Raw genomic sequence first — 27,217 nt, forward strand, 5'->3', positions numbered from 1 at the left:
ATTACAGCCTGTGAGTTTTGAACAGAGCCTATAGGGAGAAGTTAGGAGAAAACCGGTTTTCCCTGGTACCCTACCGCCGCTTTTGTGTTGGTGAATGGTGGGGAGTTTTTCCTGTCTGACGGGGAGAAGTTAACCTTATAGCCGCTGAACACACAGGCTCATCGGTAAGTAAAAAATTAAATAAAATCACTTTTACTGAAGCAGAAAGTTATTTTGTGTGTGTGACACGTGTCTACATATATCACTAAGCTTTACTTTTCGTTTTAAACACCAGGTTTGGTTGTACGTTTGTTACACTTACTTAGAGGACAATTGAACTCCGTTATAACTCCGCCGTGACAATAGCCGCATATTTCATCACTGATTGATTATACTTGAGCATTTCCAGCCCAGATACTGACTGATCAGAGCCAAACTCTACAGCTGGAAATGTTTGTAATAACACGTAGCATTGGCCAGACTGCTGCCATGACTGCTCTCCTTTTGAAGCACTGCACACTTCAGGGACCATAATACAACTTATATATCCTTCAGCATTTGAGGACAAAGACATGATGATGGAGGATCATGTGGGCTTTATTAGTGAGCAGCAGGCATTTACACTGGATCACAACTTCAGGATTTAAGTTAGTTAATGCAGCTGTTGTGCTTTTGTATTAAGTCAGGAAAGCCTCATTTAAAGTTCTGGACATAATAATGAATAAATAACTCCACAGGTTGTTGGACAAATCTAAGCACTCACATCCTGTTTATGCAAACTATATGGAAACATCCTGCATGTTGTAAGGCAAACATTTCAAGTCTCTTTATGGCCCACACATTGCCTGCGAAAAACGCCTGGGCCCTGTGGTTCTGCTGTGTGATCCAGGGTGGGAGTGCCTCTTTTAGGGCAGTGTGATGACAGCCTACAGGTCCTGTCTTTACTGGGGACTGTAGTCTGTAGTTACACCCTCTCAGTGCACCCCCTTGACCTACACTGTCAGCCTACACCAGATGGTTTTGCCCCTTATGAAAAAGGCAGAGAGGAAGCCCGTCCTTGCTTTGGGGAAAAAAAAGAGACGGCAGGAAAAGAGGTATGAGGAGCCGGGGGTTGATGAGAGTCAGACTGCACATGTTGTTTTGCGTGGTGCCTTTTAATTAACGCAGACTCAAGCGTCTTATTTTTGTCTTTGTTGCTAGAATATGCTGACGCGACATGCTGACTTCCCTTGTCTTCAGCAAGTTACACAGCATTACATCTATATTTTGTTAAAAATACTGTCAGCAGCATTAGGAGAGTCTTGCTGGGGATGAAGTGGACTCAGTAGGAGCAGCTGACTCACACAGCAATGTTTGAATCCCCATTTGACGAGGGAAAACTTTAATTTTAAGTTTGGGTAATTACTGTGTTTGGATGTGCTTTCTTCTTTAAACACAAGCTGTCTTTTTTTCCCCTACAGACAGTTGGGTCATAGGCGACTATCTCGATATGATGGCGGCAGTGATTGACTATATTTTGTGGTGAAAGAAAAATGAAATGAATTAACCCTTTCTTTTTGGCCAGTTTACCTTATAAAATAAATATCTTCATCTAAAGCTGACTTTTCAGAGCCTGTTTTAAAAAAATGTGGAATTTCCTTTTTTTACTTTCAGTTGTTGTAGATTAATGTCATTGCTGTCTGTGGTTTTGTCTGAAAACAATGTCATAATGTATTCAGTTGTGTTGTGAACTATATGATCTTTAATAACAGCAACAGCCACAGAAACATGTCTGCTCAGCCTTTCTGAAGTCTTAAGGCCTGTTGGGTTCTAGTTCTCAGCCCCCCTGCGTTAGTCCAGGTGCGGTACATATGGACAACAGAGAGCTTGTCATTATGAATAAGAGCAGTGTTAAAGAAGAGCTGTGCTGTACAATCTGCTGCAGTTCATCTGATAAGGAGTCCACAATGCTCCGTACCAGCAACTTTCTTTTCTTCTAGGAAAGTGCATCACTGATGTAGAAAAGGATGACCTGAAACTAACGATTCTCCAGTTATTAATTATTAGTAGAGTTTTTAAAAAGTCAGTAAATGGTGAAAAATGTTGATCACTGGTTCCCGAAGCCCAAGATACAACCTAAAATGTCATGTTTTGTTTCAACCAGCAGTCAAAGATATTCAGTTTTCTATCATAGAGGACTAAAACACCAGAAAATATTCACATATGAGAAGTGAGAACAAGAGAATTTGAACTTTTTCGTTTTCCTAGAAAATGATTCAAAACATATAATTGTTTATTCAAATAACTGGCGATTCATTTTAGGTAGATTGACCAGCGAATGATTAATCAACTCATCGTAAATAAGTATAAGACAACCATCTTGTTGTTCCTCTTTCATTTTGTCTTATCTGTGCTTAGTACATAGCACAGAAGTGAGTTATGCAGTAATTTCCATTACTGATTATGACTAGTTTTGATGACGTAAAAGAAGATCCTGTCTTGATTTTGCTTCTTACTGTAAATGATTGTCACAAAAGTTGCCTCCCTGAGAGAAAAACCGACATGGCTAAAGAGCATCGTGAGTCAGTGTGGGTCCCTGAGATGGAAAAATCTCTGTTCTGGATGCAAAAAAAGACCATTGTCACACAAAAACCACATAAAAACTGATACCAGTCATTTCCAAACATCCATCCATGGACTACTTATAGCACTTTAAACATTGGTTAGAGTTATGTGACATGGGATGGGTGTTGCATTGGCTTGGAAAATGATGGACATACATTATGGGATATTTTAAGGCCTGTGAGATCTCTGCTGGAGGTACAATTATTGTAGACTGGAATCTGAGGGTTAAATGATAGAGCTGCAGAGGAGGAACTGCAGACATATATAGGAACTGTATGGAGGTCTGAACCAACACTTTGTTCAGACTCGTCGTCTGCTGCTATAGCAAACTTATCTACGAACAATCACAATTCAGTAATGTGATTTTACTTTGGCTATGCGCCTAACTAACTGTTTAAATGGAAAATTTGATAAGAGCTAATCAAAGTTTTTTTTCTTTAAAGTTATGACACTATAGCGATATCCGTCAGGTGTTGGCCTCTTGCTCTATGGCACTTCTGCAGGGTGGGTGGTCGCTTGTAGTTTCTCCACGCCGACATAGAGTTCACATATCAGCAGCACATATTATCTCATACACAGAGCTGTACTGTCACGCTTTCACTAACATATGGACATCAGCCTCTCCACCACACCGCCTACTAAATGCTGCTCTCTGCCACAAACCGTAATATAGCGTTGTGGAAATGCCCCTCCTAACTGCACAAATTCTACGCTGTACGCTCCGTCCTCTGCTGCTGCTCCGACTTACTGATGAACGAATGGTAGCACTTACTCTGGATTCTACAATATTAATCACCATGTGTATTTTAGATGTACAGCACTGTATAACGCGTGAACAATAACCTTGTGACTCTCTTCAAAAGGCTTCTCATTGTGTTTCTGATCTTTTTTCATGCCTCTCCATAAGCAGCTCTCTGAGGTCTTAAGTTGAAAGGCCTCTATTGTTTAGACTGAAGTCAGGCAGGCATGCATTTGTCGAGATTATGAGGTGGGTAGATACTACAAATAAAATATTGCCAAGTGACCATTGTTGAGGTCCAAGGCAACAGGGAAGTGTGGCCTTTAAAATCGAAATTTGATTTTTTTTTTTTTGGAATAGTCTTTATTATATGGGACTTCACTGTAACAGAGCAGCTGCCAAAACTGTAAAAACAGCCAGATGTTGTGTGTGTGACATGTGATTTTTATAACTGTATCAAGATGATGAAATCTAGGAACTTTATTGTTTGCAAAATTGAGTTGATTTGCTCAGCTCTGAGAGACACATATTGGGACTAGCGTTGCATAATTTCTAGAGACCATGTTGTGAGTTTTAAAAACTGAACCAGAGTTTAATCTTTGCCCTCATAATAATCCCTAAAAGCTGAGCTGCAAAAGAGTTGCATTAAATTGTGTTTATTGGTAAAAGGCTGATTGATTTGTCTTGTTACAGCTGTGACTGAAACAGCTGATGACGAACCATGATGAAATAACATGTGACACTGTGGGGAGACAGCTGATAGAAGAAAATAGACCTGCGGATGAAAGAATGAAAAGACAGTCACAGCTCAGAGCTGTGCCGGGCGAAGATTAAGTCTCGTTGTTGCTGCTGATCACACTCGACCCTAAAATGGCACTTTGGTGATGCGATAAGAGGTGAAAAGCTGTAGTGAATGCACCCACAATGCAGTGAGGATGCACTGGGATCAAGTCACTCAAGACTCATTCAAAGGTCACAGACTCAATGTACCCCTGGAGGCAGAAAGTCAACTCTGAGGTGTGTTTATGGCAAAACAAACCTGAAAATAGTTTACAGATGATTTGCCTGTGGCAAAAAATCAAATAAGGGTTTGAAATACCAGGTAGCCACCACAATGGTCTTGTCTAATTGTTTTTTCATTGTATTTATTTGTGTGGGTGTGTTTGTTTGTTTGTTTTTTTCAGCAGGGAGGAAGGATAAATCTGGATTTTCAAAAAAGGTCTGAACAGGGCCTTAAAGCCTTCACCTACTAAAAATGTCAAATGACAAGAACATGACTGTTGTGTGACTGGTGGATGTAACTATGGCGGAGAGTTTTTAGCCTCAGGATTGTGACCATTATTAAAATAATCAGTGCATCATTCCAGCTTAAATATGGCTGCATGGAGCTCAAACACAGAATATATGAATAAACATTACAAAAGCCCGGAATACATGAAAAAAGCATAAACTGAGGTGCTTTGTTCATTATGTTGATCACATGTTTTCACACATGATCTTGTTGCCCTTTCACACATGTAGCACACAGCAGGAGATTTTCCATCTCACACAAGCTCTCACCTGGTTTAGGTGAGGGGTGATGCTGTAGTGGAGTTAGTAGGAGGCAGGAAACGATGCAAAAAGTAGGCTGTGGTTGTAATTTGGCATTTTGAGGCTTTTCATCAGTAATAAAGCGCTAGTTTCACAGCGGAGCATTCAGGTTTAGTCGCAACAACACAGTTTAACTGGCCTGCTGCGTGTATCCAGCACCAGCCGCATGTAGGTAATATCACCAACACATTCACACATAGGTGCAGTCAGACATTACAAGAACGTTGAACTAGTTTGGCAGGGTGAAGTCTGTTTAATGTCTGGTCTGAGTGATTCGGACATTTGCGTTCACACATGCAGCTCCTCCGGTTAATGCCCAGGTAACTTCAGGGTTGCAGTGCGTGTGTGAAAGGGGCTTATGTAAGTTGTGACAGCACACCAACACAGCAGTGGCTGCCACACACAAACACCCCACTGAAATAGTCTTAGTCATGCAAGCAGAGGCACTCGGTGACACAATGGCAAATGTTTTATGTAGATTAGCGAGTCTGAAAGATTACAAGCAAGATTATTGCAAGGCTGCCTTTCCTGCCGTTTCCATAGCATGGACACAGTCCTTTTCTCACATCCACTGCTTTATAGGTCAGTGTGAACTTTCTTAGTGGTGCAAAGTCCTGCTGTATCGGCTGCCTCGTGTTTTCCTGCCCCAGTTTCTCAGCTGAAGTCTAGAGTGTTGTTATTGGGTGAAGTGAAGCTTCAGTGTGGATGATCTGACGTTTCTATCACAAACACAGGGGTCAGTTCCTGCTGAAACCTGATGTTCCACTTCCTCATCTGGTCCTGAGCTTCCTGCTGTGGAGAGAGGCAGGAAGTTCGGTAGTTGCATATACTATCTTGCTCAGTATGTTCCACTCAGAGTGAAAGCAGATGATATTGTGATATGAGCCTGAATTTATGCAGTTTAATGCTTAGTGTAATATGGCAGCCCATTTTAACAACCCCCACTGTGACAGCAGCATTACCTCCATGCTTCCTGTTGTCTAGACCAGGGTCCAAAATTAACTTTTTTGTCCAGCGGCCAAATGGCTTGTGTTGAAATTTTACCAGCCACTCAATAGAGTGTTAGTTAGTTTTTTGTTGTTGTTTGTTTTTTGTTTAGTGATGGAAGGAAATCTATCAGCCATTTGTATATTTTACCATCATTCGGCTGTTGCTAATTTTGAGTCCAGTCTCGACCTCAGCAGTCTTGGGGTGTTCAGCTGAAGGTGGCATGATTTATAGCTGCAACTGCAGAGCGCAGACCCCGGTACATCTCACATTCTTGGGAGAGTCCTCCAAACGAAGTTGTCAGACAGCCAAATCATAACATTGCAGGTTTTCAGCTTCTCAGCTGGCCCTGGCTGTCAGGTTGGAGGAGCACTTGCAGACTCTTTGGCTGTGATCACACGCGCCCACCCCTTGATTAAACACACCCAAATTAGCTATGAGGGGAACTTGTAGTCAGCCCTGCCTGTTCTCAGCAGCTGAGCACTCAAATATGGGCTATTCAGTCCCCTGCAGTGTTTGTTCAGGGGGAGTAAACCCCTGAGCAAAGTTTTGTTTCAAGGGCAACATAATATAACAGCTCATCATCTGCAGCCGACGCTTACTGTGCGCTAACACTCAATTATTATCTGTTGCCCTCTGAGTACATACATGTAAGTGATTCTCATTATGTGTGTTTTAACAAAACATTTAGGCTTTTATTAAAACTCTCATGTGACAAGTAAAGGTACACTTTTCAAACCTGCGGTCAAGCTTGAAATGAAAGTCGTTCAACCCTTTTGTCAGGACCAAGCAGCAACTACATGTACCACACTGACAGCCGCTAGATGCTGGCTCCAAAAGATCTCTGGCTCCAATTGACTGACATCAAAAACACATCAACCTTCTCTAGAAATACTGAGTTAATCATTTTTTTCAATAAGTCATTATGGTCTCAGTCTCCAAATTCAGGCCCTCTAATAAGTGTGCTGGAGATCAATTAGGAGATTAATAATATTTGAAGACTTATAGGAAGCAATTTAGCTAAAGTAGGTAATGTTCTGCACTGCTCAGTGTTCCTAGTTAGATTCACTTCAGTGCAAGTAGTGGATCGTGTTTCCAGAGCGTGAAAGGCAACAACCCCACTCATCTCCAAACAGAAAAGATGGCAACAGCTGTAAGCAGAGTCCCTGATTTTTCCTTTTACACCACCATGAATTAAATATCTTGACAACATCCGATGTATTGTTGTGAAATCTGCTTCAAAATTTGTACTTGTCCATTATGACCAAAAACCTGGAAATGAGTCAAATCAGTTTCAGCTGCACTTTGTGTTTAGTGGTTCTTAGCAAACAGACCAAACTAAGATGGTGAATTTGATAAACATCAGCACATTAGCATGGTCACTATGAGCATGCTAATGTTAGCATTTAACTCAAAGCAGCCTCACAGAGCCGCTAGCCGGGCTGTATATTCTTAGTTTTGTTGACCTGTATTGAAATAGTTGCCAGGCGACTTTAGCCTGTAGAAAATTCATCTTGGGAGCGCTGGGAGAGTTCAGTCATTGAGATAGATAGGTTTGCTTGCAGTTAGACCCCCTTCCCTCTATCACTCACCAGTCCTCTGAATGCAAATACTTGGCACCCATCTTAAAGCAAACACTTGGGATCTACCAGTCTCCTTGGTGCTCTCAGCCATCTTTATGTGGCCTCCTTTTTCGTCCGCATGGTTTCCTCTGAGTGCCACTAGAGGTCACAGCATGGGCCTCAGAGTCTTTGTTATGTCCTATAATGGCTCTATTCTCCCACTGCAGCAAGGACTTCCAAAGCTGGTAGACATAGGACACCATTGTGACTAACGGAGGGGTAACATGAGGCAGACACACAGAGACATGGGAGTGTCTATGGATGTGCAGAGTGTAGAGTTTAGTAAACTACTGTTAAAATGGCGTTCGAAATATTAACCACTTCACACTCATGTGACTGGCTGTAGTGGTTAACCAAAACTGTTCTTTTTATATACCAAACTTTAACAACAACCAAATACGATATGTGGTAGAAAAGGAGGACTTTATCATTTTCTCATAACAATGATGAATTAGCTATGAACTGACCACAAAACATTCATTCAAAGTCCCGGCCCACTACAAACAGTAAAGGAAGTTGTGGCAAATTTAGTTAGTGTCCTATTACAGTAATTACTGTACACATAAGCTGCTGTGTGTGATGTGTTGTAAGTTTATTACCCACCATGTGGGTAAAAAACAAAATTTTGAAGTAAATTGTTTTCAAATTTAATCATGCTGTATGTTGAACATGAAACAAGACACATGAAATCACAGTTACGTTTTCGTCTTGGTTTATTCAGAACTAGATGAGGTTCAAATTCACAGTTTTTTAAATTTGGTATCATAGATTTATTATATTACTGTATCTGTGTATAACATTATGTAGCCCTTGAGTAATAGAATATGACGTTCATCGAGTTTCATATTTCTCTAAATAATAATTACATCAATTGCAAATAGCTTAAGGTCAGCGGTTGGTAAAGTAGGGAAAAAGGCTTTAGAGCAGAGTCAACCACAAGAGACTCGAATGAATCTGGTTGTGGGAAGCTGGCTGGTGCAGGTGTTTCATATCCAAACCAACCGGGTCCGATTATGCTGCATTCATGTCTCATGGGACAAATACAGATGGGGCCAAAACACTGGGACAAACAACAGTATTAAATGACAGTTTTACATAAACAAAAAAGGACTCACTGGTTAATTTTTAATACATACAGTAAAGTTATCTTTTTGGAGAGACGTGTTCCAGTTTGTAACATTAAAAAAAACAACCTCTTCTCATATGACTAAATCTACACTAACTCACAGTAACGCCCAAACCAGAGGGAAACAAAAGCTCCTAACAATGAGGTTCCTGTGTCTGTCCTGTTCAGGGTCACTGAAGGCTCGAGTTCTCACCTGATGGGAAAAGGAAGCCAATCTGTCACAACACTCAGATTAACATGTTGCACTCAGAAAGGCAACAGTTAACCATCACATTTGATCTCTTATTGCTCAGCACTGTGCTGCCCAGACCCCCGTGTATAGTTTCATATTATCCCACAAGAGAGCTCGGTTCTTCATTTTAAATTGGCTGCAGTTGATGAGAAGATTACAGGCTTGATTCTATACAGAAATCACTGCTCATTTTGTCAGAAAAGTTACATTTAATTTTGGGTCTGTCTCACTCTATCCAGTTTTTCTGTTGACCTGTGGTAGTTGACAAAATGCCTGTACTGTATTTTAGCTCACATTTATCCATTTCCTCCATTAGATTCATAAGTAATTTCCTATGCAAAAATGAAAGTTTGTAGCAAAGTGATGGAAAAACTAAATTCAAAATAATTAAACTTTGTGTATTGTATTTATTTGATTGTATGTATATGATTAAGTAATCATAATTATTTGATATTTTCCTGCACTCATATCAAATAATTTTATGTAAGTAATCTACACATCTCAATTTTAGCAGTTTACTCATATCTTCAGAGTTTTATAAAAAAGTACGTAATGTAACCCGCACTAAACATTACTGGTCACTGGACTTCAACTGGTCACATGCACAGGCATATTTGGAAACATTTTCCCTAAATTTTTTGGCTTTTCTTCATCAGGGAAGAAATTAGACATTTCTGACAGAAAGCAGAAAGAGGGAGAAAAGACAGACAGGTACCGAAGAGCTGTGACTGACTGAAGAAGAAAACTTTCCTATGAGCTCTCATTTTTTCCATGTAAAGTCATTCATAGGCAGGACATACAAATTACACAGTCTTGTGTAGGCGAAACAAACGAGCCACATCGAAATGAAAATCAATTCAAGGTGGGGAAAGTTTCAGGTGAAGAAGGAGAGACGAGGTAGCAAATAAGATGGAAAGAGAAGGAACTGGAAAGTATTAAATAGAACAGGCAGGACCGACTGTTCCTGACTGCGTGTCTCAAATAGAAAACGTGAGTTTGCTGTAATTGGATCTCCGCTGTGGTGAGATCATATAGGAGGCCTGCCAGCAGCCTCAGAAACTGCAGTCCACCCATAAGACTCGGGCCCTGCCGCAGCCCTCTGTGACTCTCAACAGGCCTTAACCTATCATATATGATATTTCAAGAGTACGGCTCGGTTCTCATCTGCTGAGACAGAAATGAAAAGCAGTTGGAGATGAAATGTAAACTACTTGTTGGATATGTAGAAACACAATAACATAAAAAGGGAGGCTTCAGACCATTTTAGATTGACGTTAATTGTACAGTATTGGCCATATCTTCTGTGTTCATCCATGCAATTAGAGTGCTAAAGTAAAGGTCAAATCACAGTTTGAAGAATGTACTGAAATAGAAGATACAAATTTCTAATTCAACTTAAAATCAGGCAACATTTACCAATATGAAATCGGCAACTTTACTACTAGTAACCACTCAAGTCTACACACTGGACCTTTAAAAATAAATATTACTTTTTCTGTTACTTTTCTCCCCTTTCCATATCATTGTAAAAGGACAATATGACAAATAAAACTAGATTCTTTTACTTGTGTAAAAAACAGTTTGAGAGTTTGAGACCCTGAATGATTCAGGGGCTGGGGGGTCTCAGGGCTGGACAGGGGTCTTGGCACATCCATTATAGTGGGTGAATGAGCTACTTGTGTGTATGTCGAGTTGAGTTGTGTAGCTTTGTGTATTGAGTTAGTATTGAGTTTGTGACAGCTGCCCATACAAAGCAGCGAGGAAGAAGTTGACCTGAAGATTTCACACTTCACCTTTATACATAATTCATTCATCAATATTTTCTCTTCTCAGTCCTCAAACCTGCTTAGATGGACCTGAGATAACGCCACCAGCAGGTTAACCCTCGTCCTGGACTACAGCCAGCCCCGCAGCCTCCGACATACACCCAGAATGGCAGATCCCACTGGGCTGAGCTCCGAAGCGGCGGGGGCAGGCATAGCCGAGGTAGACGCCTGTAGCTTGGAGATAGAGAGGAAGTATGATGTCATCCCTGCCGTCATCTGCTCCATGTGCTGCCTGTTCGGCATCATATACTGCTTCTTTGGTGAGGATCCCCACCCCCTCGTAGATCTCAAAGTTGAGCAAGCTGAAACTTTTCACATCACACACTATCAAAATGTCACTCATTCTGACTGTAAGCGTGTGTCGATAGATTTACTCTGCTGTGTTTGTTCTGTGCAGTTCCTCATCGTAGCTCTGGCCCGTCTCTCCTCTTGTAGGTTACCGCTGTTTCAAGGCTGTCATGTTCCTGTCTGGTCTGATGTTCGGCTCTGTCATCATCTTCTTGCTGTGCCACAAGGAGCATGTGTTGGACACCCAGCTGAGCGTCGAGGCCAGTGCGGGTATTGGCCTTGGTATAGGCCTGCTTTGCGGCCTTGTAACTATGCTGGTGCGAAGCGTCGGCCTCTTCATGACTGGACTGCTGTTGGGCCTCCTCCTGGCTCTTGCCGCCCTGCTGGTCACTCACCAGTTCTACACTCCAACCACCGTCTGGGTGCCCCTGGGTGCTCTTCTGGGAACAGGCATGCTGTTTGCCGTGCTGACCCTACAGTGGCAGAAGCTCTTCACCATGCTGTCCACAGCTGTATTCGGGGCAGCTATCATGACAGTGTGTGCCGACTACTTTGTGGAGATGCTGGCTCTGGCTATGCATGTGTATGACTGCTTGCGCCTCACAACTGGGCCACCTCTCTGCTGGTACAGTTGGGTCATTTTGGGCATCTGGCCCGCCCTCAGCCTCATAGGAGTGCTGGTCCAGTGGAAACTGACAGATGACAGCTTCTCACACACTGATGGTAAGGATGTAACATCATGATGTTTTCACTCTGTTAGTTCTGGCACTATTTTTTGGGTAGGTCAGATGTTTTAAAAATCTGTTTTTGAAATCCCCTTTTCCTTTTAGTTGTTATTAGTCGGAGACAGAAGAGAGTCCAGCTGATGCGGATTCGAGAGAAGGACGCCAAGAAACGACAGCAGGCAGGTGGGCAGGAAGGCACGTACCGTCGTAAACCCACCCCAGTGAAACGTTACGCTGGGGATCTACTGGCACCGGTCAGTGTCACCCAACATAGCGTGTGCTGTAGTTACTGATCATAGTGTGCGCGACCACAAAACTTTAAGAAAAATAACTTGTCTCTTGTCTCTTTTAAAGTTGACATCACCATTTCTGTGTTCCTCACTCACCTCTCTGTGTCCTTCTTCTCAGAGCTACCTGCAAAGTCTGCGGGACAGACAGATGGGCACAGGCACTTCCCTTAGCAGCCAGGGCACTGCCAACCACACCATGATCGACTTGGATTATGACACCGGGTCCACTGTGCCCCTCACAGCCACAACCCCAGTCGTCAGGGTCTAAGCACAGAGATAAGAAGGGACTGCGCTCTCTGGTTCTCCAGTAGTGACTTTTTAACGTAGAGTATAACCTGTAAACGGTTCCATGCAGCACAGGTTTTTTTATTGCCCTTAAACTGATTTGTAGAGATGTTGGATTTTTCTCTTATCAGTGTGTCAGTCGTGGATATTTTACAGAGAACATCCAGTGGAAGAGAATGCTGCTTTTTAGGGAGAAGGAAGCTTCAAGCTCCTGTATGGTGAACGCTATAACCACTGCAACCACTGTGTTTCTCAGAGAAACACTTAAAACAGATACTAACCAAGCAAGGTCCTCCATTTCCTTTCATTGTGTATTAAATACATAACAGCAAGTACGAGCCTTAAAAACAGGCACAGTTCTGTTTTGTAGTGAATATGACAAAGCAATTTGTTTGACATTACATGTACTGTACTTAAAGAAGTTAGTCATTGCCATGAAGTGTTGTGTTATTACCAGTCTTACTGTTTAACTGTGTGGTCGTATGATTTGTGAAAGTTTATCAGTTAAACAACTTTGATTTTGTGTTTTGTTATTTTAGTTGAAGTGTGATGAGAGAGAGCAGAATATGACAAAGTGAAGCATAAAACTAAATGATACAAATAAGAAGCTGCTCTTTGCTGGAGCCTTTAGTGGGATCTTTTCTAGCAGCACTCTATTTCTGTGACCTTTCTTTGTGTTTGCAATGTAGCTCGTGTCAAAATTCAGACGGTGAAGAATTTAGACTGTTGTGTGTGTGTGCTTGTGGAGTATCTGAGTAAACCTTTTATAATTTATTTTATATAATGACAAAGTACATGTTAGATATGAAAAAGGACAAAAAAAAGAAAAACACAAAGCATGTTTGTTGTTAATTTGTAGATTTTTAAATAATTATCAATTTTTGTTGTTTGAATTTTTCAGGGACAATACACTTGTCACTTGAATCTGTACATACTTGTTGATAGAAATTTCAAAGATAAATAAATGTGTTTGATACAAAAAAAGTTGCTACTCATTGGAGATCAGTTGCACTGTTTGTCTCTTTGGGCTCTTAGCGACACTGGCAGCATTACTCACCAGATTTCTCATAGGCAATAAAGAGGTCATGGGGAGGATTTCCTTCTCTGCAATTGGTCAGGGTTGCCATGGCACTTCCAAAGGTTTTTTTTAGCAGACAAACACAATGAAGGACAGACAGGCCTTTCATCATTACTGAACATTACTTCCAATTCTTTTTCGGGTGACAGGGCATTTTGATCAGTTAAGTAATTTTACTGCTGACATTAATGTTAGATTTTCACTTACAAAACCAGGAGACAGATGTTACACATGTTTTCTCACAAACCAGTGTGATAAGCATTGGGTATCACTAATTTAAAAACACTGAACACACCTAAGTAGGTTTTTGGTTCCACAACATGTAAAAGTCTGAAGAGAACGCGCACACTCCCACACTCCCATCATCACATTACATCTTACTGAAAGTATTACAACATATAATCCAACACATATGTTAGAGAGAAAAACAGAAGGCCTCCCTTGATTTCTCCCTGAGATCATACAAAATCTTACATAATACTCACAAAAATACACATTTGGGCTCAAGCCTCACAAAATAAAAATCAGCCTGCTTTGTACCGGAGGAGTAGCTTGGCCAAAATAAGATCCAGTGGGGAAAAAAAGCAATCAACACTAGTTTTAATTGTTGTAGATGATAATTCACTATTATCAGTTAATAATAATCACTGCTGTTGAGGTTGCATGGTTGTGAATGCCCCAGGAGTGGAACCAGCACCCCTGCTGTAGATCTCTTAGTATCTGCTGCCCCCTAATGGTGGATTCTTAGCATCGCATCCAGCGCTCTTTCTTGCTCAGTGGGTATCCTCTGTCTACGCTGAGCAGCTCGTTCACACGCCAGTAGTCATCTCCCTTGAAGAAGAAGATCTTGTCGTTGGTCCAAGTGAAGGCTGCATCAGGACTGGATGGCACTCCAGTGAAGAGCATGGAGAGTGGTTTGGGGTAGACATTCATGCTCGTGAACTTCATCTCATCCCACTGCCAGTGCTCTGAACCCTACCCAAAGGTGGACAGCAAAGAGATGGAATAAAAACTGATTTACAGAGGAGAGAAATGCAGTTACATGTTAAAATGCTGCTGCTCCATATGCCTTGATCTTATGTACCTTGATAAAGACCAGCTTCTTGTTCTTCTTCAAGTACAAGGCTGCATCAATATTAGGAGGGATCCGTTTCACTTGTTTGGGGTAGCCGTAGTCCAGCGTGAAGGTGGTATACCTCCACACTTTACTGCCTGTCAACAAAAACAGTCCAAACATTAACACAAGTTCTGTGCTGACAGCTGGAGAGCAAAGGGTATACAACAACTGTGTGACTCTGTTGGACAGCTGTACCTTTAAAAAAGTATGTCTTATCTGTCCTTTGTGAGTGCACAGCTGCATTCAGGTTTCCAGGGAGTTCCTTCCACAGCTTGTCAATCCTTATTGGTTTGTTGTGTCCCAGATCTGAGACGGTCCACACGTAATCTCCTCTGAAAGCATAGGTTTTCCTCCACGGGCCTGAGTGAAGAAACAGTAAACTCGGTTGTGAAACATTTAATGACTGTGCTGTTGCCATTAAAAATCTTTGTATTATCGTACAGCCCACTGACAAAATAATGCAAAGCTTTCATTAAAGAAAACTTGAGGTCAACCAATCAGCATTACAAAAACCTGCTTTTTAAGATAGGACAAATGAACTAATGTAGTTTTTTTTACTAAAAACTTAAATGTCAAGTCTGTTATTTTAAGATTACAAACACCCCTAATTTGTGAAGACATGATTTTGTCTATCCTAGTGTGGTTAACATAAAGTCAGACTATGATCCTCACAGGTGGGGCTTCTCCTGTAATTACCACAACTACAGCTGAATGATGTCTTACCCAACATGATGGCATCCAGTGAGGCATTGCAGGGGTCTGGGATTTCCTCGGGGCTGTTTTCTGTGGGGAAGAGGCTGCCTAGGGTCGTTGGACTGGCTGAAGTGCTGCTGATGCGTTTGCCTGTAATAAAACAGAAAGTTGTAGGTTTTAGGATGAATGCGTCCTGACTTTATTTTAAAAACTTGACACTCAATATTGTTTTCCATGCCAGACAGGTAAGGATGAATCTGTGTTTTTGTTATTATGTATTTTATTACAATCAATGAATTACGCAAAATAGTTACCTATGAGTCTATATTCATTGTCTGACCTTCTGACACACAACATAAATATTTTCTCTGGATTTTTTCAGACATAAAAATACTCTACTTTGAATAATAATTATGTTTTTTCCATAAAAGTTCAATTATCTTGCTAGAAATTAAAATTACATCTGCTCCCTCAACCTCATTAAAAATCCAGAATCTATGAATATGCAAATGTATTTCATTTAAAGGTTTACTTCTGGACACAAGATGTCTCCTACTTCACTGAAAAGTCCATTCCGAGTGTATGTACACTGTTAGCTTCATGTTTGCACATCACAGTTGTGTAAGTTGCATGACGAACTAGGATTTACTTCCAAACAAGTTGTGATGTCACAAATCATACTCATAGGTACACGCCCTTTTGTTAAGCACATGAAAACTTTCCACTTTCAGTAGCTGAATGTGAAAACGGGCTTCGAGGTTTCTGAATATAGATCATTCTGTACTGGGATGGTAAAATATTCAAGTGAAGTAACAATGAGAAAAACACATTTTTGAGTGGAGGTGAACTTTAAATTATGTCATTGAAGAATTTTGACTAGCTGAACAATTTATTGTTGAAAAATAAACTTGTCTGTGCTCTGTGGTTTAATGGTGTGTAAAGTATCTTTTCTGTAAGCTTGTGCAATCAATGTCAGCATCAGTAAGCAAGAGACTAAAACCAACAAAGTGCCTGCTCTGTACTGACGTATGTAAATTCACACATACTGTTACAATCAGTCAATAGTGATACAGTCCTAGTGCAGTTTAAACACCTTCACGTTGCTGACTCCTTCATCCACTCACCATAAATCATCTGGATGCCTCGCACATCATCTGAATGCAGCCTAAAGTTGACACGGTAACCACTGTAGACCGGTGCCATCAAAGCGCTTCTGAACTGGGAGTGACCCAAGCCAAGGGCGTGGCCGATCTCATGGGCAGCTACAATACGCAGATTAGTTCCATAATAATGTCCCTCTGTCCACCGCTCATCCTCATCAAAATGGACAATACCAGATTCTGGTGACTCAGCGTGGGCCAGCACATGACCTGCAGGCGGTAGAAACAAGCAGGCATGATTACATGTTCCAGGAGCCAAGGGAATAAACAGTGTTTCATGGCGAGATATAAATATATGTATTTATAGTGAAAACTAACCAGGGCCATCAAATGGGTGAGGGCAGCCATCTTTCTTATGGAAGGAGATTCTTATGTCCGCTCTGCCATAGTTGACCTCTCTGAAGGTCAAAGCAGCCACATCAGACCAGTACTTGAAGGCAGACCGGATGGCTGCCATCACCTCTGATTTCTTCATATCAGGTGTATAGTTGTAGATACGGTAGGTCAGAGCTCGCTTTCTCCAATGACCTGAAAGAGAAAAAATATGTTTTCTAAGTCACTAATACGTACAAAACCAACAACTTCACCAAAAGTCACACGTTTTTTTACATTTGTAAGTGAGGCAAAAGATTACATCAATTTGACGAAACAATAAAAAGGGACCACAAGACAAGTATAGATTCAAGAATCTGTGCAGAAACAGTGGATGAAACCACTTTCAAAACAGAAAGAGGAAGAAATCTGAATGCACTTCTGAACACAGCTGTTTGTCCAAACTTTTCTTTTTTTCTTTTGCCTCTCAGTGCCTCAATTTGTGCACAAAATGAGTATTTTAAAGATATTACTATGTGTACAATATGAAATTATGTAACTTTTTGACACAACTGCCAGTCACCAACAGTTGTGTCAAAAATGACACTCAAGACAAATGCTAATGTTGCTCTGCATTTGCTGAATGTGTAAGTATATCATTGTTTTTCTGCTACCCAATGGCTATTACTGATTATTGTAGCTTTAAGCTGTCTTTCAAGTTACCAAGCCTGAGTTCATTCAAACTGAAGAGTCAGCCAGCCAAGAGGAGTAATCTGTAACTTTGACACTTAATTCTGTAATTTTAAGTATCCTGGTTGTTAAATTGTGAAGATAACATCTAATTATGTTCTCTTTCACTATAAGGAAGACCACAAAAGAAAATATGTATATTTTAGTTATACTCTAGTCTTTCTACCACTAGTTTAAGTCAAGGTGATGGAGGTTGTTGACTTTACAGGTACAACCATTCAACTAGAGCTTAATGGTTTCTAAAAATCTGAGTATAGGAAATGTTCATATACTGGTTGCCTCAAAATGGTCAAAATTAGGATTACAAACACTATTAACATTGCAGGACAAGCTAACAGCGTATCTAACTTGTGCTGCTTAAGAAGTGAACAGAAAAAATAATCACCTTTAAGGTAGATGCATAGCAAAAATACTAAATAACTACTTGCTAACAGTTATGAATTAATCAACATTATAACTTTGAAAACTCTATTAGTCAAATGAATGAGAGAATAAAATTAATTGGCAGCTGTACTTACTCACCAAGCACTCTGTATTTGTGTTGTTTCTTGTTGAAGGGGTCCTCAATGCCACAGCGGGGCTGCTTCATCACATCCATGGTGGATTCATCTAATTCTCCAGTAGGTGGCAGGTCATTCACCCTCTGGAAAACCCTGGAGGAACGAAAGATTCAAACATCTGCAAACTGATATGAGAAGTATTGTTCCACATGTCGTTCCCTGTGTTTCCCATAAAAGGAAACTCCTGTTACCTGAGAGCTTCAATGATCTCCTCCAGTAAATGAGATTCATGTGGATCATCAGCAAGTTCATTCAGGTAGCCATACTTCTTTAAATAGGCCTGTAAAAAAGTATAGGCAAACAATGAAACTTTACCAGACCGAACAAAGTAAGCCAACTGTTTGTCTTTTTGCAAAATGTTAAAGAGCACAGTTATGTATTGAGTCCTTGCTGAGATAATTATATACATTACATATTGTGAATGTGTGTTCAAAGGAATTAAATCTTACCTTTGCTTCATCTAACTCTGCCCACTGAACAACTACACAAAATGAGCCACTGAGACTGAGCACCAGAAGTAGCACCAGCAGCCCTGTGTAGTCCATCTCCAAGTGTATCCACAGATCCTGCTCTGAATATCCTCGGCTGATGCTTGGAGCTTGAGAAGTGCTCAGCAAAGGCCCACAGCAGACTGTGTTTGTTCTCCGAGCGCTCCAGTAGTTTTTAACTCAGCCCTGCACATGACTCAGCCCCTGTGGTTATGATGATCCATCTCTGAAGAATGAGGATTACAAGAGCAGCCAGCTGATCTACAGCCAACATGTCTGCTGGTAAACCATACAGCTGTTCAGGGAGGATGTGGAGCCCCGGGAGTGGTCACCTACAGACTAAGCAGTGCAGTAAAGCACAAAGTAGTGGGCTTTTGCTCAGCTTTTTATTAGGCACTTTATGTCTCACTCTGAACAAAACTATCACTGCAACATTCCCATGTCCTGTTAATACTGTTAATACTGAACTGTATATCATGTGAATCACAATTAAATTATGGATCTAAGCCACTAAAGGTGCCTCACCCTCCATTTTGACATTCCTGTCATCCCCACCCCTCCATCTGAGACAAATAATTATGTTTACAACACAAATTGATCCAGTATTGGACCATCCCTGCTGGCGGACAGGGATCAAATATAGGTTTAGTAGGCTGGCAAGTTTTCAATGTATTATAACATCTTGATTTGTAATTGTTGAACAATAAGATTTATTCATATTCATTTCTAGTTAATCAGAAAAATGAAAATACAGTGGGCACAATTTTGAGGTACTTTGCTTTACTTGACTAACTAACTAATAGAAGTTTAATCTGTGATGTTTTTGGTGTTAATACATCTGTACTTTTACTTAAGTATAATTTTGAATGGAGACCTTTACTTCTAATGGAGTATTTTTACATTTATGATATTGCAACTTGAAGAAGTACTCTTTCAGTCACTGAATACAGTCAATTTTTGTCACATGTAATGAAACAAATGTAATCTTGAGAATTTAAAAGTCAGCAATTTGTGATCAGAATATAAAGAAACCAGACACTATGCCATCAAAACACAGATTAGTGATGTCACTACTAAATTGATGGACTGGTGTTTCATTGGGCAGACTTTCACAGGCTAACACTTTTATCCCCAGCATAGTTACTGCATGGTTCAGTCAGTTTTCATAAATAAATAACTGTACACTAGCTCCCAAGCTCCAACAACAGACAAAGTTAGCCACTAGCTGGTGAAATCCTCAAGGAAGAGACAGATTTGTTGACCACTGAGACTAAAACACAGCTAAAGAGAGGGTAAATATTGATCTCAAATTCTTCAGGTGTTCAGAATCAACTCAAATGTGAGTCATAACGCCACTTTGGGTCTATCAGAGGTGTAAATAATGTTAGGCCATTGTCAGGACTGCATGTTTGCCAGCTTTCTGTGGGTTTTTTGCAACTTGGTGCCTAACACTTCATGAAGTCTCTTAATTATGCTGCAAATTGAATTGAAAATTAAGGATAGTTAAAGAGGAAAGAAGCTAATCTGTTAATGCATTTCAAGAATGTGAGAAGTGAAGGAGTTTGGGTTACAGATGAATTGATTAGTACTCATCAGATGTCAGCAGCTATTTTTTTCTTCCACCTTGTCATACAAATTCAGTTCCTGCTTGTTTCAAACTTAGCAAAGTGTCATATTTTGTCATGTCCTAATTTCATCCCAACATTGCTTCATTAACCAAAGCAATTTGGAAGTCTGCAGAATTTATAAATATTCAATTGTGGATGACGAAAGGTTGATGTCACCTCATGAAATTGTCATTGTGTGTATTGGTGCTTTATCTTTCAATAATCTGGGACTGGATCACAATAGACTGCAGTGTATAAAACCAGGATAGATGTTACAGTAGCATTATGTGCCCAAACAGCTGGACCGCAGATGTGAGTACACGGTGGGTTGATGGCATCGCTCAAGCTCAGAGATACTTCCCAGACTAAAACCTGGGACACAGAAACACACACTAAAGGATTGTCTTTGTATCATGTGCCAACAGCAGAGCTCAAATCGACATTTTCCAGAAAGTGAAATAAATAACTTTTTCACCTACTGTCAACACAAAAGGGACTCAACTAAGGACCTGACAAAGTATCTGGTGAACTGCAGACAGTCAAAACCTGCAGTGTTAGCATTTTTTTTGCATATTAGCATTAAGTTAATCACTGTCATTAATCCCACAATGATTCTGTTTTCATTGGTTTAATGATTAAACTCTAAAACTAAAGTCTTTTCTGCCTCCATCTTTACATTCCACACTGTATCACAACTTACCACACAGAGACATGAAGTGAAAGCAGCAGTGCATTGGTTTGCATTTACCACCAACGTGACACAATTCTCTTTATCTGCTTACAGAGAAAACAGTAAAACTAAGAGTCAGCTTTATCTGCTTCCGATTGACTGTATATGTCACTGTTGTGACAGATATATTATTACTGACAACAACAAAAAAAGGAACAGAAAGTAGGACCAAGTAAGGAGTGAGAGTACAGTATGAGCTCTTTTTAAAAAACGTGTATGATGAAAGCGGTAACTGTGTTGAAAACAAACACACAGCAGCATAGTATTGTAGAACATTATTATGGTTAGTTTAATATCACAGGCTAATATTTATATGAAGTGATTTCTTCCTCTCATCTTCCTCTAAAGCGAGCAGATATTTTTCACTTTGCCAACTTTCATTCTCTGTCATTTCTCTTAAACCCTTGTGAGTAGTGCACATTTGTATTCTGCTTCACACACACTCATACCAGCGTCATGTTTTTGTACATGAAACCAACAGAACAATTGTTACAGCAATATAAATAATGTTTTATTTGTTTAGCTCAATTCTGTTCACCTCAGCTTTAGTCATTTATGAGTCAGAGACAGATCAGAATGGTGAAAGTTTATAAGAAGCAGCCCTCCCGGCGGATGAATCCCCTCCAGATACTGATATACAAACAGGTCCCACGGCTTTTATGACACATGTAAACAACTAGAATATATCTGGTTTATCATATAAAAATGTCTTTTTCATTCTCTTGCAAAGAAAATGACGTGCAGGAGATCATCTACATCCTTTTAATCCTGTTGGGCCTAATGACAAACTACTTGTCATCATGGGAACATCATGACTCCCAGTTTATTAAGAAATCACACAAGCTGACATTAAAACAGGATAGTTTTAGACTAACGATAACTCAAATAACTGTAAATTTTACTTTATATTTGTCAGATTTTCTTATTATAGTCTATCTCCTCCTGTAATTTTTTTCTCCTGATATATCCCCTCATCTATCACATGAAACTCTCCTCCCTTTTTTCCTCCTGTCCACCTTCCTTCCAGCTGCAACCACATTTCTCAGGAAGCTGTCTGAGTAATTTCATATCCCATTTCCTCTGTTACCACATTTAGGAATGATTAAATAAAAGTAAATATCTCATCATAACTTGGTATAATTTTATTGTATACTTTAACAAAGATTGGTGTCAAAGCCAAAGTATCTAAATCCAGGGTGATGATTTTAGTATCAACATGTGACTTTGGACAGACAGTTGAAACTTAAATTTTTTCTGCTGAAGTAATTAAAATGTTGTAATTATTAGCCATCCTCAGCAAATGACTGCACCATGATGGTTTCAGCTTCTACTTTAGGAACTGGGAACTGAATTTTACCAGAAACAACTTTGGCTTTCACAACCACAAAATGTATCACTGTGTGAGTGCAATGTAATCTTTCAGGTCATTAAATTCATGTTGTAAGACTTGGAATGATCCCCTTGGTGTAATGACATCTGTGGTGTTTTTTCCAGATCTCACAGTGAAACACAAGTCCTGAGCAAATCCAGTAGTTTTCTAGTTTACAAAAAAAAAGTGAGTTCATGTGGTTCCCATAACAACAGTGATTACGCAGTATATTACTCATGCTGTTAAAACCTCTGGGGACTTTCTCCTTTGAAAAAAAAAAATAAGGTCAGTGTGCTTACATATGTTCCAACTCAAAAGTCTGAACCAAAACTATACATCACACCTATTTTTTTTAACTAGCATGTGAAAACTGGAAAACATTTATACATGCTATATTTTGAATAATTAAACCTTTGAACAAGAGTAATTGTAGTAAATGTTTTTCTATCAACTTACGAAAACTGCTGTCAGCCACGACGTCAACATGTCAAAAGTTGAGCGGCACCAAAATCAAACAGGTGACAAATAAAAGGAAAAACCAACATAAAATGTCTTAGTAAGGTGTTGAGCCGCCACATGACTCCAGAACAGCCTCATTGATCCTTTTTATTGATTTTTCTCTGAACTCTACTAGAGGAATGAATACCATTCTTCCAAAGATATAATATGATGGTGGTGGTTGGGAACGCCTTATTCAGAAATGCGCTTCATGGCTCTGACTCTTCACCAGTTGGAGCAATAAGCAGCAATTGAATCAGCACAAGTATTTCAAGTGTAAAATTAGAGTTGTTTATTCATCATCTTCAACGGTAATGCACATTTTATACAACACGTGGTGTAATCCAAGTTAATCTCAGGGCTAACTGCTATGACAGGAATTCAGCAGATTCAACTGTCAGTATATTTTAACATTAATATGACTGAATATGACCCTGAAAAACAGCAGGGTTACTTCTGGAAAAGCTGTGTGGTCACTGCAGTTTAAATGAGTTTCAAAAGCGTGTATATAAAGGTTAACTGTAGCTAGCCTGACACATTATTTACTGATCATTTGTCTGCTTGATAGGAGTTAACATACACTCTCGTTATCTTCCTCTATATCCCCATTACCTCACACTCACCTGATAATAGAGCATTTGTTACACATCAGATCAATCCAGAAATCTGTAATGTGTTGTAGTGTAGTTTGATATGCACGCAGATCTCCAACAGAGACCACAGTCAGGTCTGGTGCTTCAAATCAACTTTGAAACAGAGAGGAGAAGTTTACAACCTGAATAACGCTGACTTCTTAAAACGACTAAAATTTCTCGTGAAAAATTATTATTTTCACATCTCCTGGCCTGTAGAGGTTAATCTCGAACAGAAGCACAGCTGCAGGTAAACAAAACCCCAAATGTCTTCATTCAAAATCAATTAATTGCAGTATTGATAAACTCCTTAAGTAGACACCCCACGCAACTCTAACAGCCTTCACTATAAATAAAATTACTAAATAATTAACTTCATTCTCTACATATTCCATCATATTAATAAAAATGAGGCTTTTAAGTTATAATGCAAGTTAATCACAAAGAACAATTCAACCCTTTTCATAAACTGTGCGTACATCTTCGGCATTAAGGATGATTAGAAAAATAAATGTTTTCTTTCCTATAGATCAAAAAGATTCAGGATTATCTGAATCACTTTCTCAATTAAGACATAAGTGTAAATGGATCTATATATGACAAAACTGGACATGTTTTGGTTTTATCATTTACAGCCTTCAGCAACATTGTTCTAGATACTGCTGAAATTCTTTCAGGAAACAAGACTGTATAAATATCTTGTTTCTTGTGTATTGACACATCTCACAGAGTCTATTCCTCACACTCGTCCTCTCTGATCTTCACCTTCACTCGGTGCCAGGCGTTACTCAGCACTCCTCTCAGATTCCAGATGGGAGCAACTGTGTCTGGCTGCATGTTGTAACTGTTGTCAACTGCCTTGCAGATAATCTCCAGCTCTTGAGCCTCGGGAGGAAGAGGAGTTGTCACCTCCCACAGCTTCCAGGCCCAAGCTCGTCCCGGTGGCGGCATAGGTTCAGGAGCTTGTCCCTTATCGCTGTTCCTCAGCTGGGCCACCTGCCACGTCTTCCCTCCATCCAGAGAAACATCTACGCGCACCACCTCTCGGCCACCGCCGCTCCATGCATAACCCTTCACGGTCACCTCCTCGTCGCTGCGGTCCACCACAGCGCCGTCTGCTGGTGTGGTGATGGCTGACTGAATGGGCAGCTCTTGGATTGCTGGAGCAGACTTGAAATCCACCGTGTCCCAGTCTGTCCCAGGGGAGAAGCCCTTGTAGTCGTTCTGTTGCCAGTGGCTGCTGCTCTCCTCTGCACTTATTATGATCTTACCCAGCCACTTTACATTGCGTGCGCCCACTATACCCGGTACCACAACACGGACAGGGAAGCCATGGTCAGCCGGAAGCTCCTGACCATTCATTTCATAAGCCAGCAGCACATCACCTTCCTCAGTAACTGCCTTGTTTAGAGGGATGGAGGCACCGTAAGTCGTCCCCGTCACATCTTTGTCCAGCCCCTCAAACTGTACGTGGCGAGCCCACTGTGCCACCTCTGGCCCGTATCCAGCTGCCTGCAGTACATCTCTGAGCTTAGCACCGCTCCATGTGGCATTACTGATGGCAGCGATGCCCCAGTTCAGTCCTTTCACCAGTTTGACCGTATTCATCTCAGAACGGCGGTTACCTGCACACTGTAGCGTGGCGGTCACAGTGTGCTTGGGGAATCGAGTCTTCAAGTCCTCTAAAGACAGTGTCAGCACTCCTCCAGGCAGTCCCTCCACGTGCAGCTGATATGACGCTGGGTCCACCTGAGGAACTGGCAAGTGGTTCCTTTTGAAGAAGAAAGCAGAGGGGGTGATGTAGCTGTCAGAAAGGATTTCAGGTGGCGGCTCAGCATTGAAGGGTTTGAGGTTGTTGATGCGCAGTACGGGGTGACGCTCAGGGTCAGAGGAGTAGGGGTCGGATGATTTAATAGCCTGCTGCTTCTTCTTGTCTTCTGCATTCAGTTCACCAACCTTTTATTATCAACAGACACAGAGAAGTGTTATTAGTCCACATGGGTCTATCTCATGCAAACCATTTCTATTGGTCTCAAATGAGCTCAAATACACATTTCCTTTGCTGCATACCAATTCATGCTCCCCTGTCCTAAAGGTGTCATATTGTACAATAAATGCTCTTCTGTTATGCTGGCAGCTACAGAGTATTTTTTTCACTGGCCACTTGAGGGAGTGCCAGTACTTAGTCAACAGATACTATTTTTACCTTGGAACAGACAATGCAGTGCATATGCATTTCATATGTATCCTCAGGGACCAAATGCTTGACAGACAAAATAAATGACATGATCGTATTCAAGGATCAAATTCAACAGCCCTCATGTGGTAATGTTGTTATACACAAGGAAGTTCATATCGTTCATATCGATCTCTCTTTTGAGGAATCAAAAGAGAGATGATTAATGGCCTTTCATTCTAAAAAGATGATTGAGGAAATGCTGTTACTGGATATGCAGATTAAAGCTTTTAATGGCCATCAACTCTCACTTGAACTTTAAAATAAACACGCTCCTTTGTTGCAGGTTGGACTTTGATTGGTTGTCCAAATACAGCATCACAATAGCAATCCCAAGGTGAAGCAATGTTATAAAATGGCGTCGACATGTTTCAGCTGTCTACACATAAGGTTACTTTGACTAAACTGTTTTGCTCACAACTTGGAAACTTTCCGCCTGCAAGACCAGTTAATGTCTGCTGAAAAAGCAACCTTTTATCTGAAAGACTATATTCTACCTGTAGTTCACTAGCTTCATAGTAAATACACTTTTTTGTGTGATAGTAAAGAAGCTAGTGACACGAATGTACCCTCTAACTTTGAGAGCTTGTTTGATTGACTTGAGCATTTTTTAATAATGTTTTTTGAAGTATTAATAGAAACCAACTCTTATATTCCCACCTTATATTCTGAGAGGATTTCCAGCACATGTTCCTGGTTGTGTACAGCATACAGAGCCCAAAAGGGTTCAAGTGCCCCGCCCGCTGCCAACAAGATTTTATCCCCACCTGGGTGCATGGTCACAAACTCAGTGATGTCATAGACGCTGCCTTTGTAAGTCACCCACACACCGTCTTCCAGAGAGCGGTGCTTTGTGACTTCTGCCTGGCTGAAAATGGGAAGAGAAGAGGTCTTGTCTGTGGTTTGAGATGTGTCGGCCTGCTGAGCCTGCACAGGAGAGATGAGAGGCAACATCAGTTTTGTGATCGTAATTGTGCAAATGACACATGCTGTAAAAACAATCAATTACCTGTGCTGGATCATAGTAGAACAGAAAGTTGGAGCAGTTACATGATTTACTACTGTTTCTGGAAGTAGTTAATCTTGAGAGAGACATTTAGCAGTATCACTGTGTTAATTATTCACACATTTATACAGAAGGGCTGCTCTGGTGCTTAGAGAGGTTAAAGTTTTCTCAATGTACGTGTAAGATCTGTATGGATGAACACACATCATTTATATGGTTGTATACTCTCTGATAGGAGAACTTTGCCCTTATTGCTCTTACTGTGCTGATTTTGAAATAAATGAATCATCTAGTCCGATCACTTTCAGGTGCAAGAACATACATTTCAGTTTTGAGTTGACTTCAATTAGTTTAACAAATGTGAAAAGTAAGATAATGACCTAAACAGGATGTTACTACAGCATTTCTGCATTTATAGTCAGCGGTTTGAACGTTTCTTAAGTCTGCACTTCCTGCAACTCTTCTTTCCTCTGCTGAAGAGATCAGGCAGTATGATCAGCACAGCTCAGCATAGCTCAGCTCAGCTCAGGATGAGTGCACATGTTGAGTCAGTGAAAACTGACAAATGAGCTGTCAAGTGTGCACCAGCAGATGTGATCGGTCATTGTGACATCTGGTAACTGTTTGCAAAAAACCATAAAAAGGGTGTGTGACTGATAGCAGTATAACACTATAAATTCTTCCTGCT

The 27,217-nt window shown here is 40.5% G+C and overlaps 3 protein-coding genes across 4 annotated transcripts in view; 1 reads left to right on the forward strand and 2 right to left on the reverse strand.

Moving 5' to 3' along the window:
- LOC133977644 (transmembrane protein 198-like) lies at window positions 1–13,269 on the forward strand. The gene is made up of 5 exons (XM_062415873.1): window positions 1–164; window positions 10,713–10,965; window positions 11,141–11,716; window positions 11,824–11,972; window positions 12,127–13,269. The coding sequence occupies exons 2-5, from the start codon at window positions 10,812–10,814 to the stop codon at window positions 12,274–12,276; spliced, it is 1,029 nt and encodes a 342-aa protein (XP_062271857.1). The 5' UTR covers window positions 1–164; window positions 10,713–10,811; the 3' UTR covers window positions 12,277–13,269.
- mmp19 (matrix metallopeptidase 19) lies at window positions 13,268–18,576 on the reverse strand. Its single transcript, XM_062415871.1, has 9 exons — window positions 18,413–18,576; window positions 18,155–18,243; window positions 17,926–18,056; window positions 16,660–16,869; window positions 16,306–16,551; window positions 15,212–15,331; window positions 14,684–14,848; window positions 14,456–14,583; window positions 13,268–14,346 (listed from the first exon to the last, which is right to left on the reverse strand). The coding sequence occupies exons 1-9, from the start codon at window positions 18,506–18,508 to the stop codon at window positions 14,116–14,118; spliced, it is 1,416 nt and encodes a 471-aa protein (XP_062271855.1). The 5' UTR covers window positions 18,509–18,576; the 3' UTR covers window positions 13,268–14,115.
- A 4,356-nt stretch (window positions 18,577–22,932) lies between these two features.
- Window positions 22,933–27,217, reverse strand: part of suox (sulfite oxidase) — a 161,844-nt gene continuing 157,559 nt past the window's right edge. For both annotated transcript variants that reach the window (XM_062415866.1, XM_062415865.1), the window contains exons 4-5: window positions 26,184–26,450; window positions 22,933–25,243 (exon numbers count right to left, since the gene is read on the reverse strand). In XM_062415866.1, coding sequence (XP_062271850.1) covers window positions 24,020–25,243; window positions 26,184–26,450 — 1,491 coding nt within the window. In that variant the 3' untranslated portion in view covers window positions 22,933–24,019. The remainder of the gene's footprint in view (window positions 25,244–26,183; window positions 26,451–27,217) is intronic.

The sequence above is a fragment of the Scomber scombrus genome, chromosome 3 (assembly GCF_963691925.1).
Source record: "Scomber scombrus chromosome 3, fScoSco1.1, whole genome shotgun sequence".
Lineage (NCBI taxonomy): Eukaryota > Metazoa > Chordata > Actinopteri > Scombriformes > Scombridae > Scomber > Scomber scombrus.

Bases quoted from the DNA above. Each gene is read 5' to 3' on its own strand.
- mmp19 (XM_062415871.1), bottom strand. From the start codon at position 18,508: ATGGACTACACAGGGCTGCTGGTGCTACTTCTGGTGCTCAGTCTCAGT. The intron at 18,057-18,154 runs GTAACAGGAGTT...TCGTTCCTCCAG, and splicing joins GAGATCATTGAAGCTCTCAG to GGTTTTCCAGAGGGTGAATG. The intron at 14,584-14,683 runs GTACAGCTGTCC...TTTTGTTGACAG, and splicing joins TAAGACATACTTTTTTAAAG to GCAGTAAAGTGTGGAGGTAT.
- LOC133977644 (XM_062415873.1), top strand. From the start codon at position 10,812: ATGGCAGATCCCACTGGGCTGAGCTCCGAAGCGGCGGGGGCAGGCATA. The intron at 10,966-11,140 runs GTGAGGATCCCC...CTCCTCTTGTAG, and splicing joins CATCATATACTGCTTCTTTG to GTTACCGCTGTTTCAAGGCT. The intron at 11,973-12,126 runs GTCAGTGTCACC...CCTTCTTCTCAG, and splicing joins CTGGGGATCTACTGGCACCG to AGCTACCTGCAAAGTCTGCG.